Source organism: Balaenoptera borealis, assembly GCF_965194805.1.
Source record: "Balaenoptera borealis genome assembly, chromosome: 3".
Taxonomy (NCBI): Eukaryota; Metazoa; Chordata; class Mammalia; order Artiodactyla; family Balaenopteridae; genus Balaenoptera; species Balaenoptera borealis.
In genome coordinates this window covers 12,627,508-12,642,167 of record NC_138866.1, presented here as the reverse complement: position 1 = coordinate 12,642,167, position 14,660 = coordinate 12,627,508, and the positions used below count along the sequence as shown (strand labels likewise).

At 35.3% G+C, this 14,660-nt stretch overlaps 1 protein-coding gene across 8 annotated transcripts in view; it reads right to left on the bottom strand.

Moving 5' to 3' along the window:
• Positions 1 to 4,345: 4,345 nt before the first annotated feature.
• The window catches only part of PPP4R3A (protein phosphatase 4 regulatory subunit 3A), a 41,617-nt gene continuing 31,302 nt past the window's right edge, over positions 4,346 to 14,660 (bottom strand). For 5 of the 8 annotated variants that reach the window (XM_082384515.1, XM_082384516.1, XM_082384510.1 and 2 more), the window contains 5 exons: positions 10,301 to 10,470; positions 9,278 to 9,420; positions 8,410 to 8,600; positions 7,750 to 7,976; positions 6,005 to 6,734 (listed from right to left, as the gene is read on the bottom strand). In XM_082384515.1, coding sequence (XP_082240641.1) covers positions 6,624 to 6,734; positions 7,750 to 7,976; positions 8,410 to 8,600; positions 9,278 to 9,420; positions 10,301 to 10,470 — 842 coding nt within the window. In that variant the 3' untranslated portion in view covers positions 6,005 to 6,623. Of the gene's footprint in view, positions 4,592 to 6,004; positions 6,735 to 7,191; positions 7,333 to 7,749; positions 7,977 to 8,409; positions 8,601 to 9,277; positions 9,421 to 10,300; positions 10,471 to 14,660 lie in introns of those variants that run through there. The other 3 variants (XM_082384512.1, XM_082384511.1, XM_082384514.1) reach the window with 3 other exon arrangements.

Below are 14,660 nucleotides of genomic sequence, written 5' to 3'. Positions count from 1 at the left end.
TAGAAACACCACCAATTTCTGTATATTGATTTTGTTGCTGCAACTTTACTCAATTCGTTTATCAGTTCTAATTATTTTCTGATGGAATCTTTAGTTTTCTCTATATAATATCACCTGCCAATAGTGACAGTTATACTTTACTTTCCAATTTGGATGCCTCTTATTTCTTTTTCATGCCTAATTGTTATGGCTAAGATTTCCAATACAATGTTGAATAAAAATGGTTAGAGTGAGCATCCTTGTCCTGTTCCTGATCTTAGAAGAAAAGCTTTCAGCTTTTTATTATACCATTAGTATGAGGTTAGCTGTGGGCTTGTCATATATGGCCTTTATTATGATGAGGTATGTTCCCTCTATACTCACTTTGTTAAGAGTTATCATAAATGGATGTTGAATTTTATCAAATGCTTTTTCTTCATCTATTGAGATGATCATACGGTTTTTATCCTTCATTTTGTTAATGGGACTTATCACATTGACTTGCAGATGTTGAACCATCCTTGCACATCTGGAATAAATCCCATTTGACCATGGATATGATCTTTCTAATGTATTGTTGGATTTAGTTTGCTATTTTATTGAGGATTTTTGCATCTGTGTTTATCAGGGATATGGCCTATAATTTTCTTTTCTTGTGGCATCCATGTCTGGTTTTGGTATCAGGGTAATGCTAGCCTCATAAAATTAATTTAGAAGTGTTCTCTCCTCTTCTAAACTTTGGACAAGTTTGAGAAGGAATGGTATTAATTTTTTTAAAATGTTTGGTAGAATTCACTAGTGAACCCATCTGGTCCTGGACTTCTGTTTGTTGGGAGGTTTTTGATTACTGATTCAACCTCCTTACTAACAACTGGTCTGTTCAAACTTTTGTCTATTTCTTACTGAGTTATTTTATGTCTTGCTAGGAATTTGTCCATTTCATCTAATTTATTGGCATAGTTATTCATAGTATTCCTTTGTAATCCTTTTCATTTCTGTAACAGTGTCCCAACCAAATATCTTGCATTTCTGATTTTAGTAATTTGAATCTTCTATTTTTCTTGGTCAGGCTACTGTTTCTGTGAACAACCGAGGGCATGTATTTTTTTTCCTCCACTCCAATCAAGTCAGCCGCTTCCAGTAATGAAACTGCTTGTTTTCACAGCTGTCCTGCATTGGTAGAACTACCTAGCTGGTTGAGCTGAGGGAATAGTGGAAGATGGGCATGGGAGTAACCCCAGGCCAAAATGCCAGACTCCCACTTTTTAAAAAGAAGATTCTTGAATGAACTCTTCTCAATTTGTTATATGCCTTTGGCTAATGTCCAGAGTCCTGAAATGGTTGGTTTTGACAATTTTACCTGGTTTTTAAATTATTTTGTGTGGGGCAGATTTGCCAAGCTCGTCATGTTGCCAGTCCTGAATGTACTATTTTTAACCAATATATTAGGTATCAATCCCCCACTGTATAGACTGAATTGACTCCTGAAAATGGATAGTTTTAAGTTTTAAAGACAAAATCATCATAGCCGTCTCCCTCCATATTTGGACTACATTAATATATTAAATAGCTACCATCTACTGAATATATACCTTTGGGATAGTTGCTTTATCTCCACACACACACACACAGACACACATTCATTCTACAATCCTCACACTTGTAATGTTACTCCCATTAGAGATGGGGAAACCAAGGCTTAAGGAACTTGTCTAAGGTCTCAGTAGCAGAGTAAGAATTCAAACTCAGGCCATTCTGACAATGCTATTGCAATTACACCTTGTCTCTGCAGCTTTACACCACTTTCTCCCAGGAAATTTGTTCTTGGTATCAGTTGGATTAATCAACATGTGTGGAGCACATATTGTGAGTTTCTTGAGTGCTCATTCAACCTCTTGTTCATTCCATCCCCAACTGCCACCCCCATTCTAGTCTTCCAATGTAGGTCCAAGAAGCACTTGAATTGGGAGGGCTTTGGGCAAAAGGTTTTCACTAATAACAATTCAAATCACATTCAGACCCTTTTTGAAAGCTACCCGAGAATTCTAAAAGCCAATTTTTTCTGGGCTCTTGGTTTTGTTGGGATATCTATGAGCCAGAGAACCATCTAGGAAGTTGTTAATAAAACATGTCATTATTTCCTCACCTTCTTCCAGAATAGTACTTTAGAAGGATGAGAAAACCTGAAGTAGCAATTCCTTTGTGAATTACACCAGCATTAAAGTAAAATTAATTGATCTGCTTCTTTTCTGCAAAACAGCAGAAACACATTCCTGTATAAGGTTATTTAATGCTAGAATGCAGTACTACAGTTTGAGTGATCACATTCTTCAGGCTCTTTATCTAAAATGTTCTTTCAGAAATGAAGAAAATGCATCCCTTTTATCATTCTTGTGAAGTATCCATTGATTCTACATAGAAAATCTATCTACCCAACCAATCTACCTATATACCTAATCATCTAAATCTGGGCCTGCCTTCTAGGAACCCACACCCCAGGAAAAAGACCAAGATATAAAAGTTTAAGAGCATGAGATTTAATAAAATAAACATCAGACCAATAGATAAGTGGTTTGTGAAATCTACAGCTATGGCTAAGTCTAGCAATAAAAGGCAGGGGTCTGTACTTACAGGTGAAGAACTGTGACCAACAGACCAGTAAGAGAGTTAAAGAGTTAGTTAGAGATGCTGGAGCCCAGGATGAACAGACCAGGAAAGCTTAAGTAGAATTTTAGTAGTTGTTGAAATGACTTAAGATAGGCTAATCGTATGAACCAAAAATACCCCCTTGTGTTGTTAACCCTAAGGCTCAAAGGTATGAAGGACAGGACAGAGGTCTTGAGTCCTCCCTTTATATCCACAGAGGGAGTTTCATGGTCAAGAATGAGTCAAACTTGACTGTGTAAGGGCATCAGCTAAAAGACTTTCCCAGTCTCTATACTGCATGCACATTGCTCAGTCTTTCCTTTATTCATCCAATAAACATTGTGGCGAGCCATCTGTGGGCTAGGTATCATGCTAGATACTAAGGATACAAAGTTGAAAAAGATATAACCCCTTCCTTCAAGGATGGAGTCCCAAGTATCAGGGGAACAATTCTGAATGATATAATGAGTTCATCAGCAGGCAAGGCAAGAAAAGCATTCAGAGGGGCACATGACAGGTTAAGGCAGTCTTTCAGGGCAAAGAACGACTGGATCAAGGACATATAAGTAATGTGGCTGGCTGGAATTTGGAAAGATGAGTACCCAAGATGGAACCCTAGTGAATCCCAGCATTTAAGAGGTAAAGTGGGGAGCTATCAAACAGTAGAAAGGTCAGTAATGTTAAAGCACATGATGTTAGAGAAGCCAAGAGAATAAGGTATCAAGAAGACAATGGATAGTAGCAAATGCTGCCTAAGTGTCAAGTAATATAAAGATGGAGAGGGTCCACTGAATTTGCAGGTAGGATGTGACTTAGACCATGGTGGGAATATATGGAAATTAAGCCAATTTAGCATCATGTTGAAGAAATCACTGTGCCCTTTGAGTCCATGGAAGAACTCACCTAGGCGAGCAGAAAGGTCAAGGAAAGTTGTGTCTCCAACCAGAGTTATTTTAAGGACCAAGACATCTGACTCCAACAACAGTTAGGACGTTTATCTATTTGAAGAGAGCCTCTCTACAGTTGCCTTTCAAAAGAGCCAAGATGAAGCATTAAGGCCAGAGAAAAATCAGACTGATTTAGCACTGAGCACAAACACTGATGATTGCCCCATTTTTTCATGTATCAATGTCCCACTATAATGGTAGACAATAATCCATTCCATAAAAATGTTTCTATAATTAATTCTCTTGCTCAAAATGGATGTTATGGCAGAAAAAGTTTCCTTGTGTAGAAGAATTTCGAAGGTCCTAAATTTTCCCCCAAAGGGATTTTGACAATGCTGTTTAAACAAAGTTATTCATGGTGAATACTAGAAATAGGTTGATAACATAGTTATCCACTTAAAGAAATCTTCCAGTGTAAACTCCTTGCTGTTCTAATCTTGCAAGCTTTACAAAGGCCACTGCTTAAATAAAGAATAAAAACCGAGGAATGTCCCCCCCTGCTCCATGTCTCCCCTTCATTTCCAAATTCACAAAACTGACTTGCACATTGGTGCTCCAGAGAAAATGACATGCAGGATCTGAGTACAATCAGGCATAGAAAACCCCAAACAGGCTTCATTCTATCAAAAAAAATGCCAGGGTAGCATTTCTGGACAAGATGGGATGTCAGGGTGTTTTCTGTAGCAATTACAGATATTTTTCAGCAATTGCTAGGTAATCACTCTGAGAAGTGAAATTTTTCATTTTAAAATGAGCAAAAGAACCAACAGGTATCATTAAAATATGTATTTACATCATTATATTCACATCGGTTATCAAAATAGTATTTAAACTTCAAAGTGTGGAATTCTGAGTCAGTCAGATGGAACTGTGTCAATTCAAGTGTTGTGTTTCTAGCAATTTATTGCTAATAGTCTTCCTCCATGAAACAAGCAGCTGTTTAGACTTTTCTCCTATTGTAGCAGCATGTGTGAAGTTCCGCTTCAGTAACCCATCTGTCCATCAATGAAAGGGCATCCCTTAAATGTTGAAGGCCAATAGTTAGTATCTTTTTTTTTAATATACTGGACCACAATTCATGAAAACAAGAGATGGTTCTTCCCACTACCCAAGAACCCCCAGAATAGCAAGACAAATACATGTTCCATGAGTCAATCAGAAAGGTCAGTTTAAACTGTATGTTTAAGGCACAAACATTTCACATGGGACTTTCTAGGTAATAAAGGAAGACATAATATAATTAACTTACATCCTATTTTCTGTTCTCTTTATTTGCAAGATAAGTTGATTAAAATTATTAATTGCCAGAACTTGTGACCCAGAAGTAGCTCTATACTGTAGTGAAATACACTTAAACTCTTACAGTTAATAACGCACCCAAAGTTTCATTAAAAAAAAAAAAAATAGCCAACAATAAGACTTTTCATGACTGACTGTAGCAAGTTGTTGCTTTCTGGTTTTCTATGCAACTATTCCATATAACCTTGTTTTTGGTATCACAATGTACTGAGGGCTAAGCAAAAGAGGAGCTAAGGTAGAAGCACACAGTGCTTGCTAGATTATCCAGTTAAAGTATATGATACTTAAAATAGTATCCTTTTACTAGATATGAATTTTTATTCACATTTGCAAATACATTCTTCAGTAAGTTCTAAAATCTTCACTTTTTAAAAAAGTGAAGGTATGTGGAATTGAGATACTTATTTTCATTTCCTTAAAAGAATTTTAGCACACCTAAGACAATAAAAAGAACCTATTTAAACATACTGTTTTAATGAAGTGGTATCTGATGATGGTCCTCTGACCAGGTATTTATTTAGGAACCACCGCTTACAACTCCAACTGGTATTCCAAAGGGAGTAGTTAAAAAAAAGAAAAAAGAAAAATACAACTAATACAATTTCTCTTACTCTTCACTTTTTTTATTACTCAAAAGTCAAATACGTTATTTTAAAATTATTCATCCTCAATTTTGATTTAATGTACCATCATTTCCCCAAGATATGAAATTTCAGAATCTCTTTGGAATACTAATTTCATGTTTCTAGGTTTAACAAAACTGCTGAAATTTTAAATTCCACTCTATTTCCCTGAATTCTCAAGACAGTTGCTGATGTAAATTTTAATATAAAATATTTAGTCACAAAATAGTATTGCTTTTTGTATGCACATAGTTGTAAGATTACTTTGCTTTTGTCAATAAAAACTATACCATCTTTCTTTCATAAAACTCTAAACAAATTTAAGAACTGTGATGGAGAACAAAAATTACACATGGTAAAACAGGTACCAGCACAACGTTAGGTTATATTACATCAAAAAAATTTTTAATGGTCCCAAATATATATACTCAACAACTAAGCATACACTCAGGAGAAAAAAAATCAAAAACAAAATGAAACAAAAAAAATTATGACACAAATGACCACATCTAGAATTCCACTCAATCTTTAATCAAGTAGGGACAAATCCCCACTTAAAAAAAAAAATCTGCAGTTTGAAGGGCAAAGGGAACAGATAAAAAAGAGGAAACTTCATATTCGCCCCTCCCCCAACGAGGTTTTTCCAAACCTGCTGTAGCTTGACTAAAATGTTCAGAATGTACGATTTTAAAGGCAGGTCTCTTTATACAAAGAAACTGCTGGCATTCTTCTTAACTAGTGAAGAATTAGGGCAGAAAAGCCTATTCTTCTGAGTCTCAAACATGGTCCGAGAAAGCATATTCTGATTGTAGCAACTGACCAGTCAATCCAGAGTTCCACTTACAAAACCCCTGCCCTGTTGGCTTTTTGTTTCCATTTCCTTCCCTGAGAAAAGGGCAATGTGTGGTCCAAGCTGGAGACCTCAAAGGTGTAAGTCAGTCTTCCCCCTAAATGTATAATTATCCCCTCCTCCTGCTCCACTGAATTGGCACTTGATGAGCAGAAGTCAAGTGTGCAAGCTGATCTGTGTCAGTCATTCACAAGAGACCACTGCTTTGTTATAGATTTTGTAGTGGGGAGGGGTAGAGAACCAGTTTTCTCAACAGGTACTGATCACAGGCAGTTGCCATTATGACTCAAACTTTGCTTTCTTTGACAAAGGGAGCGTGTCTTCCTTGTCTTCGTCCTCATCATCATCCTCATCATCATCAGGATAATCTACCAGACCCACGAGGCCTCCCTGTTCAGAAATAAGGATTATTTTAAGAAAACACTACATTTTCAAATACATATGTCTTAAGCCTGGGTAAAGGATATACCCCCCACCCCAGTATACTAACTGGTTATTTCTCGGAGGTGAGATTGTATGCAGCTGAAGTTCATTACATATTTCCCAAGTTTTCCATGATAAAATTTTAAGCAGTTTATGATCCTTGCGAAACACCCAGGAGATAAACACTAATTACTGAATTTAAAATTCAAAACATAAGTTTTAAGACTTTATGCATTAAAAAAATTTTCTTTAACAGAGTCTAAACAGCATCAAAATTAAAACCACAGAAAATAAACAGACCACTAGAAATGAGGGTAGACAGACTATCAAGGCTAGGCAAGTGACTCTGCCCTGTCCCTTCCTCATTACTCCGTCCAGGCTTCCTCTCAGCCCTGCTCCGTCACCGGAAGCCACTGCAGCTCACTTTAGTCCTGACGCAGATCAATGAATTCCACATGCCAGTCTGTTAACTGCTAGTCCGGGGAAACATAAGGCGGCCAAAAGAATTGGTTTTTTCTGAGATTATGTCTTTACTACATTTTTGGTGGTAAAATTTTGATCCTTCCTAAATGAAATGTTAGTGATAGTAGACAGTTAATTCTTTTTTATAAACCTTGCTTGACAAAATTAAGTTAGGAGTGTCCAGATATTTAGATTATCTTCTTCCTACGAAGTCTTTATCTGGGTATTAATTGGGAAAGCTGATAAAAGTAAATAATTTAACTTTAAAATTTCTGTAAATGTTTTGACACATACAAATGTGAACTTAAGGTTCTAAAATGCAAATAACCAAAATAAGAATATATTCAAACTTCTGAATTGGTCATAAAAACTTTCAGAAATTTCTCAACTGCTGGTGGGAGAATTATTCTCTAGTTCACAAAACCAGTTCCAAAAGGCAGTAACCAAAGGGACTACTAGTCACAACAATTTTATTGTTGGGAAAGCTTCAATTAGGTAGGTCTGGGAGTCAGAAACATACCTTGGTAGTAATAGCTGCCGTCTGAGATGTATTTTTAGGGATGGATCCAGGAGAGCCTGGAGATCCTGGGGATCCAGGTGAGCCTGGAGAACCAGGCAGATTTGTTGCAGGTGACTGGCTGGAGAGGGTAGTCTTTGTTCCACTAGAGAGGGAAAGCTTGAAACTTGGGCTCTGCCGACCAGAAAGATTCGTTTTCAGAAGCACCTCCTTTTCCTCACTTTCTTTTACTAAAAATGAGAATACTGTCAATAATTGTCACCCATATGCATCTTTTTAAAAACCTCCAAGTGAGATGGCACTAAAAACACAATTAACTAGCTTACTCCTTTGCCAGAGAGCGACACTGAAATTCAGTTTATGAACAAAGCTTAGCAAAATACTAAGCATCCTTATCCACAGGACTTCACTACTGAGAAGGAAGGAGACCTTCAGTATTATAGTCAGTGTTCCTCCCCTTCCTGAAATATCTCACTCAAGACAAATTAGGAAAATTTAGTCTATACCTTCCCAACAGAGCTATTAAATTCACACTCTATAAAGCAAGAGTCTTTTAATATCTGTTGTGACACAAAGTAGATACTAATCACTCTGTCAAGAAAGAAAGGATAAACCCAGAGTGAGAAAGCCTTCAATTTTTCCTTGCCCATCTTTTCAACATACATTTCTTCCTCTCCATGAATTTACTTATTGGATCCATAATGTCATCATCATTCTTAGTTTTGTCAGATGGAGACACGACAGCTTCTCCATCTTCCATGTCATCTTCATCTGTGTTGAACCACATCTCCTCTTCATCTTCTAGTGTTCTGGCGTCTCTTCGATATCTATGATTCCTCAAAATGGAACGCATACTATGAGTAAAGAGAAGAAAGTAGAATTAATAGACTCATATAAAGACTTTCGTCTTCAAATATTATCCCAAATTACAGTCTTAATAGATAAATGGAATAATACAGATTTATACACACAAAGGTGGGAAAAAAAAAACAAACAGATTTTACCTAGCATATAACAAAAAACTACACTCCACCATATCTAGTGTTAACTAGTGCAACCAAAATTCCCATTATCAAAATTGTACTGTCACAGATCAGTTATTAAACTTACTAACACTAGGAATTAAGTCTTAATTTACAGATTTTAAAATATACCACAAGTAATGTGAACTCAGGTATTTAAAAAAAATGTACACGATTGCATTAAAATAATTTGTAACCTTAAAGCAAAGCAAATACAATAATATTCTGATTTTACTTCGGACACAAAAGTAGCCTTATTGCCATATCAGTGTTTTGCTTTTTTTCTTTTGCATTATCTAACTTGATATATGCCTGAGAAAAGTCTACAGATCATACTGATACCCACCTAACACTGTCAGGAAAACATTTACATTGACCATTAGAGAAAACTACAACCTCCATCTGTTTATTTTCCCCTCTGCTGCCAAGCTAAATAATAAACAAGCAAAAAAGAGCTACCATCATAAACCTGTCACTGAATGAATAGGTTCAAATATGTGGTAATCTACCTGTCAAGTTTGGGATTATCTTGCCTTTCTCTTTGTTGTTCAAATCTCAGTTTCAATCCTTTAAATGTTTGTACATAATCTACATCTTCCAGTGCTTTCCAGTAATTTTCAATTACATGAGCAGTTAATGATTTTATATCTTCCTATAAAAAAGAATTATAATAAAAAATGATAGGAAAAATTAGCAAAATATGAGGCTTAATTGTAGTGAACTCATAAACCCACCCAAAATGGTTTAATTTCATAAAATTATTATCCAGTCTTAGGGACAAACAAATGCAAATGGGCATAACAAATACTGGCTACTTCAATAGCCCCCCGACTTTTGGTGTACCTCAGAATTATCCATGGCTCTTTCCAAAGTAAATGCTCAGGTCCTACCCTAGATGATTCTCATTTGCTAAGTCTGGGGTGGTGCCTAGGCATATATATTTAAAATCACACTACAGAAAAGTGCTCGAGATGGAGGGCAGTGATGATTGCACAACAATGTGAATACACTTAACGCCAGTGAACTGTACACTTTAAAAAATGGTTAAAAGGGCAAATTTTGTTACGTTTATTTTACTGAAATTTTTAAAAAGCATGCCACAGATAATTCTGAGACACACCAATGTTTGAGAACTACTAGCCTACTATATCATTAAAGAATGAAGTTTGCTCTTTAGAGACATATGGAGGAATGTCAAGAAAAATTCAAAAAACCTCAAAGTTAAAAACAAAACAAACAAAAAACACATCCAAATACTTATGTCAACCATAATTTTACTTTCTTAAAATGACTACCATGACAGTGTTAAATCAGTTTTCAAACTATCCTGAGATAGTCTGAAACTAGCTGCTGAGAGAGATTATTTTGTTTTTTGTTAGTTCAAATTGAATCTCATAAGCTTTTGGTAACACTGGTTTTCTTTCAAAAATTCTCTCCAAATATAATAATCTCAAATAAACCAAAATACCAACAATGCATATTTGATTTTCTCAAACAAAACCAAAATTCTAACGAAAAAGTATAGAACCTACCACTCTAATAAATTCAAACATTTCTATTATGGCAGAGTTCATCAGATTGTAGCGGGATCCATTGTTGAGAAATGCTTTGACTACTGGTTCAAACAAAAAACTTTTCATTATGTAGCGGTTGTAAAACTCATCTTTTAATCCAATAATCTTTCTCTTAAAACGAAGAGCACCTGAAACACAGAGGCATTGTTGTTCAAATTACATACCATATCTTCAAATTTTAGAATTACAAAAAAACCTGTTAAATAAACATAGTTCTTCATGCAGTAATAAGTTACTGCTTCCAGAAGTATGAACCTAAAGATAAGGATTACAAAAAGGTTATCAGAAAAATGTATTCTAAAAGCAGTGTATGTCATCATCATAGAACACAAGTCTTAGAGAGCCAGAAGAATTCTGGAAATAAGTTACTGATTACCAAAATGTACTTTACATCTGAAATTAGAGCTAAGATAGGGCTAATAAATGAATTAACCTATCATACTACTTAAGATGAGAAAATTCCAAATATATCCTTTTGTATATACCTTCAAAACAATAGAAAAAACATTGTTTTATTAGGGCAATCCACTCTATAATTTTATCTTCCTTATTTTTGGACGCTTTTATTATTTTGTATCAGGGTTAATGGTGTTTACATTGATTTGTTTTTGGATGTGTTTGTAGAAGTGCCATAAACCCACAGAAATCTGCATGACCCAAAATTTGCCTTCCCAGAGTTTAGGAATCAATTTAGAGGATGTTTTTAAAATGTGGTCCTCTATGCTTACTGCAGCGAGTATGCTTTTTATTTTTTTTCCCTAGTTTTCCTTTTTACAATTAATTAGGCTTTAACTTACAGATTAAAAGGTATATTTACATCTTGAGGTATGGGGAGTTACTTAAGTCACCATTCGTCAAGATCCAAATATACTCAGACAGCTAGACTTCAACAAAGCCCTCTTTACCTAATGGAATTATCAGTAAGTTAATGCCCCAGTTACTGTAAACAGTTCAAAAAAGCATACTCACTTCATGCAGTCACATCGTCTTCGGTTGGCAAGATTAAATATTGTGTTTGTATTTTGGTTTCTTTGGAGATCATGGAAGTGGCTCGTTAAATTGCCAATTTGTTATTAATCAAGTCCTTCATGAGCAGGTAGCCAGGCAACCATGCTGACACGGTTTCTGGGTAGGAAGGCAGAGGAGTAAAGCAGCTCAATTTTTCTTTAGTTGGCAGAAAAGAGGTCCACAAGTGAATGCCCAATTAGGTACAGTTGATTATAAACTGCCTTAACAATCCAACTTCTTTAACAGTGTCTCTTACTAAAGAGACACTCTGGGCAGGGAGTTCAAAATAGTTTATAGAAGAGTAATTGCATTTTATTTTTTAAACTACTGAGTATTTTCAAATACATAAGCATGGTGAAATAAGACATTTTAAACAATAAGCATCATCTTTCTTTGTGATAAGTCAAAGCCTAATAAGGGTTTATTTTCCCAAAACAATGATTTGAGAGCTTGTTTTTTTTTTTTTTTTTTTAATGTTACTTGATAAAGGAACTTAGGCAGTTCCACTTGTTAGAATAAAAATCAATACTTTAGAGCTCATGCTAATAGGCCAAATTTTAAGCTTTTAGTAATTAAGGCAAGTGCTGTTATTTTAAAAATTGTTACTCCAACTTTGCAGGCTTTGTGAAGACTTGTGTCCTACCATAACACACACTAATTGAACCCTGTGGTCTGCATGCAGTTCCCGGGTAAGTGAAAAGAAAACTCCCTTCCTAGAACTCACTAAGACCAGAGTATGCAGCTGGCACCACTGCCATCTCCTCAAGAGCAGTTTTGTTCAGAAACTGCTAAGGTAGATAGAAGGTAATTCTAATGGGCTTTGTTTTGCTCTTCATTTGCCCTCATTTATTTATATCAAGAATCGTGTCATTTCCACCCAAACCTCTCCCCAAAAAGAAATTTGCATGAAAAATATCCAGCCACTATTCTTGCTGTTGAATAAAGTTACTTTCAAAAATTTACCAGTGAGTTCTAATGAAGTCAAGTTGCTCGAAGGAGATTAGAGAAAGCTTTTGCGATAGGTCAAGTTAGCACAAATGTAGGATTTTCAGTGTAAAAGTGCACTCTGCTTCCACTCACATCTCGAACCTTTATTAACATGCCAGGAATCTCTTACGCTTAGTTTCACTCATCTCTAAAACAAATACTACATCTTTACCTTACACAACATGACATTTTATGTAAGTCTGAAACTTTTTGCCGCATATGTAACTAATGATAGCTGAATAAAAGCATCTACCACAAAATTTTTCTTTACTTCATTCTTCTTATAGATTTCCATATTTTAAAAAACAGCCAGACAACATATAGGTATGAGCTAAAAAGCTACAATTTAAGATCCAAGAATCTGGTAAAGGCCAAGACAATAAAACTGTGTGTGTGTGTGTGTGTCTGTGTGTATATACACATACATATCTAACCTATAAAGACTAAATAGGATGGCTGTTCTCACTCACAGACTTGATTACATTGTCTTTAAATATGATACAAGTATAATAATTAAGAAGCAGCAGATATAAAAAATTCAAAGTCCCCAAACTGTGTACATTTAACCAATCTTTTGTCTTTACAAGTGGACAACATCTAAATTTACTTATAAAATCTCCCTTAAAAAAAAAAACTAAAACTATACTTAATATTTTAATGTACTCTTTTCTAAGACTGAATAGATATTAAATCTCCGCAAATTTATGCTTAGTTCTTTTAGAAATCCTTGATAAAAACTCCTACTGTATAGCCAGTCCTAAAGAGTGCATTCCTAATGACTGGCATCTTCTTTCAGAAGCTACTCATTCTCTTAATCCTGGGAAGAAAGCCACACTGAGAATCATTTGAGAAAGAGTAAGGTTTAATTAATGATAACCTAACTTAGTTTGGAAAATATTAACAATAATAAAACATAACTAAGATTTTTGCTAGCATGCTTAATTTCCTACAATATAAACTCATTAATTTGTCATGATTCTCTTCATAGTTCTCACTGAACTGTGAGACATTTTCTTTGCAATACTGTAAGCAAAATGAGATGAAGGACTAAAGAAAAGGCCTTTCCCTTTTCTGCCACTCTCCCACTAGACTCATGTGTTCTACCTATACCAAACCTCTAACACACCACACTTTCACATTTGTTCATCTGAATTGTGTATTCAACCAAGAATTTCACACTCTCCCATGATCAAGACACAACTTACTTTACTTCTTTTTGCAAGATTTTCCTGATCTGCCTCATTCAGGGAGAATAAATCATTTCCACTATACATCCAAACACACCTCGATATAGTGCTTTTGATGTTGTTTTGGTATTTACAGACTATCTCCTCCTAATGAACTCTGAGCCACTTGACAACTGACTTCAGGTCTTAATCATCTTTTTCCTAATACTAGGTATGCATCATACGTCATCAAATGTAAGATGCCACTGATCGCAAAAAACCTTCCTTTCTACTACTAAGAAGACAATCCAAAGAAAAAAAGCTACCAATCATAATGACATGCCATTAGTTTTAAGACTCACCTTGATTTGAGAGATGATAAATGCATATCTTAGAATCAATAAAACATGGTAGTGGGTGTTAAATTTATTGAAATAAAACTGATTAATTTATTAATTTATTCAGTTTTCCCATTCTGTCCCATCTGCTCAAACTCCCCTTCCCACACTCAAACAAAACCTTCTATGCTGACATGAAAGAACAAAGAAGTGTTCATTATTAACTTCCTCTCAACTTGCTTTGGGACTCTCACTTTTGCTATGATAGGTTTATAAGGAAAATGAATATGAGTTTAAGAGCCCTTTATATGCACTATTCCTTTTGGCTGAAAAACATCTGACCACATGTATTCTCAGTTCATACTGCAGTGTGTACACCAGACTGAAAAACTAATTCAACATAACAACTGTCACCCTAATAGGTTTCCTTCTAAGAAAAATGCATTAGACTTTCTATTTTGAAAACCATTTTAAAGATAAAATGTTGATAGAATAAATCAATGTCAGAAATATCCTTATAAACAATGTTTTCATAATTTAAGGATATTTTAAAAGTCAATTAAGCAAAACATTGTTTTTGGCTGCGCTGCACAGCTTGTGGGATCTCAGTTCCCCGACCAGGTAATGAACCCAGGCCCTCGGCAGTGAAAGTGCAGAGTCCTAACCACTGACTGGGGACCGCCAGGGAATTCCCAAGCAAAACAATTTAAAATGAAGTAAAAAAAGACAGCAAAAATGGATGTATATGTTCAGGCCTCTAATTATGATGCCTTTATACAACAACAAAACCAAACCTACCCATAAAAACCAAAAGGCCAA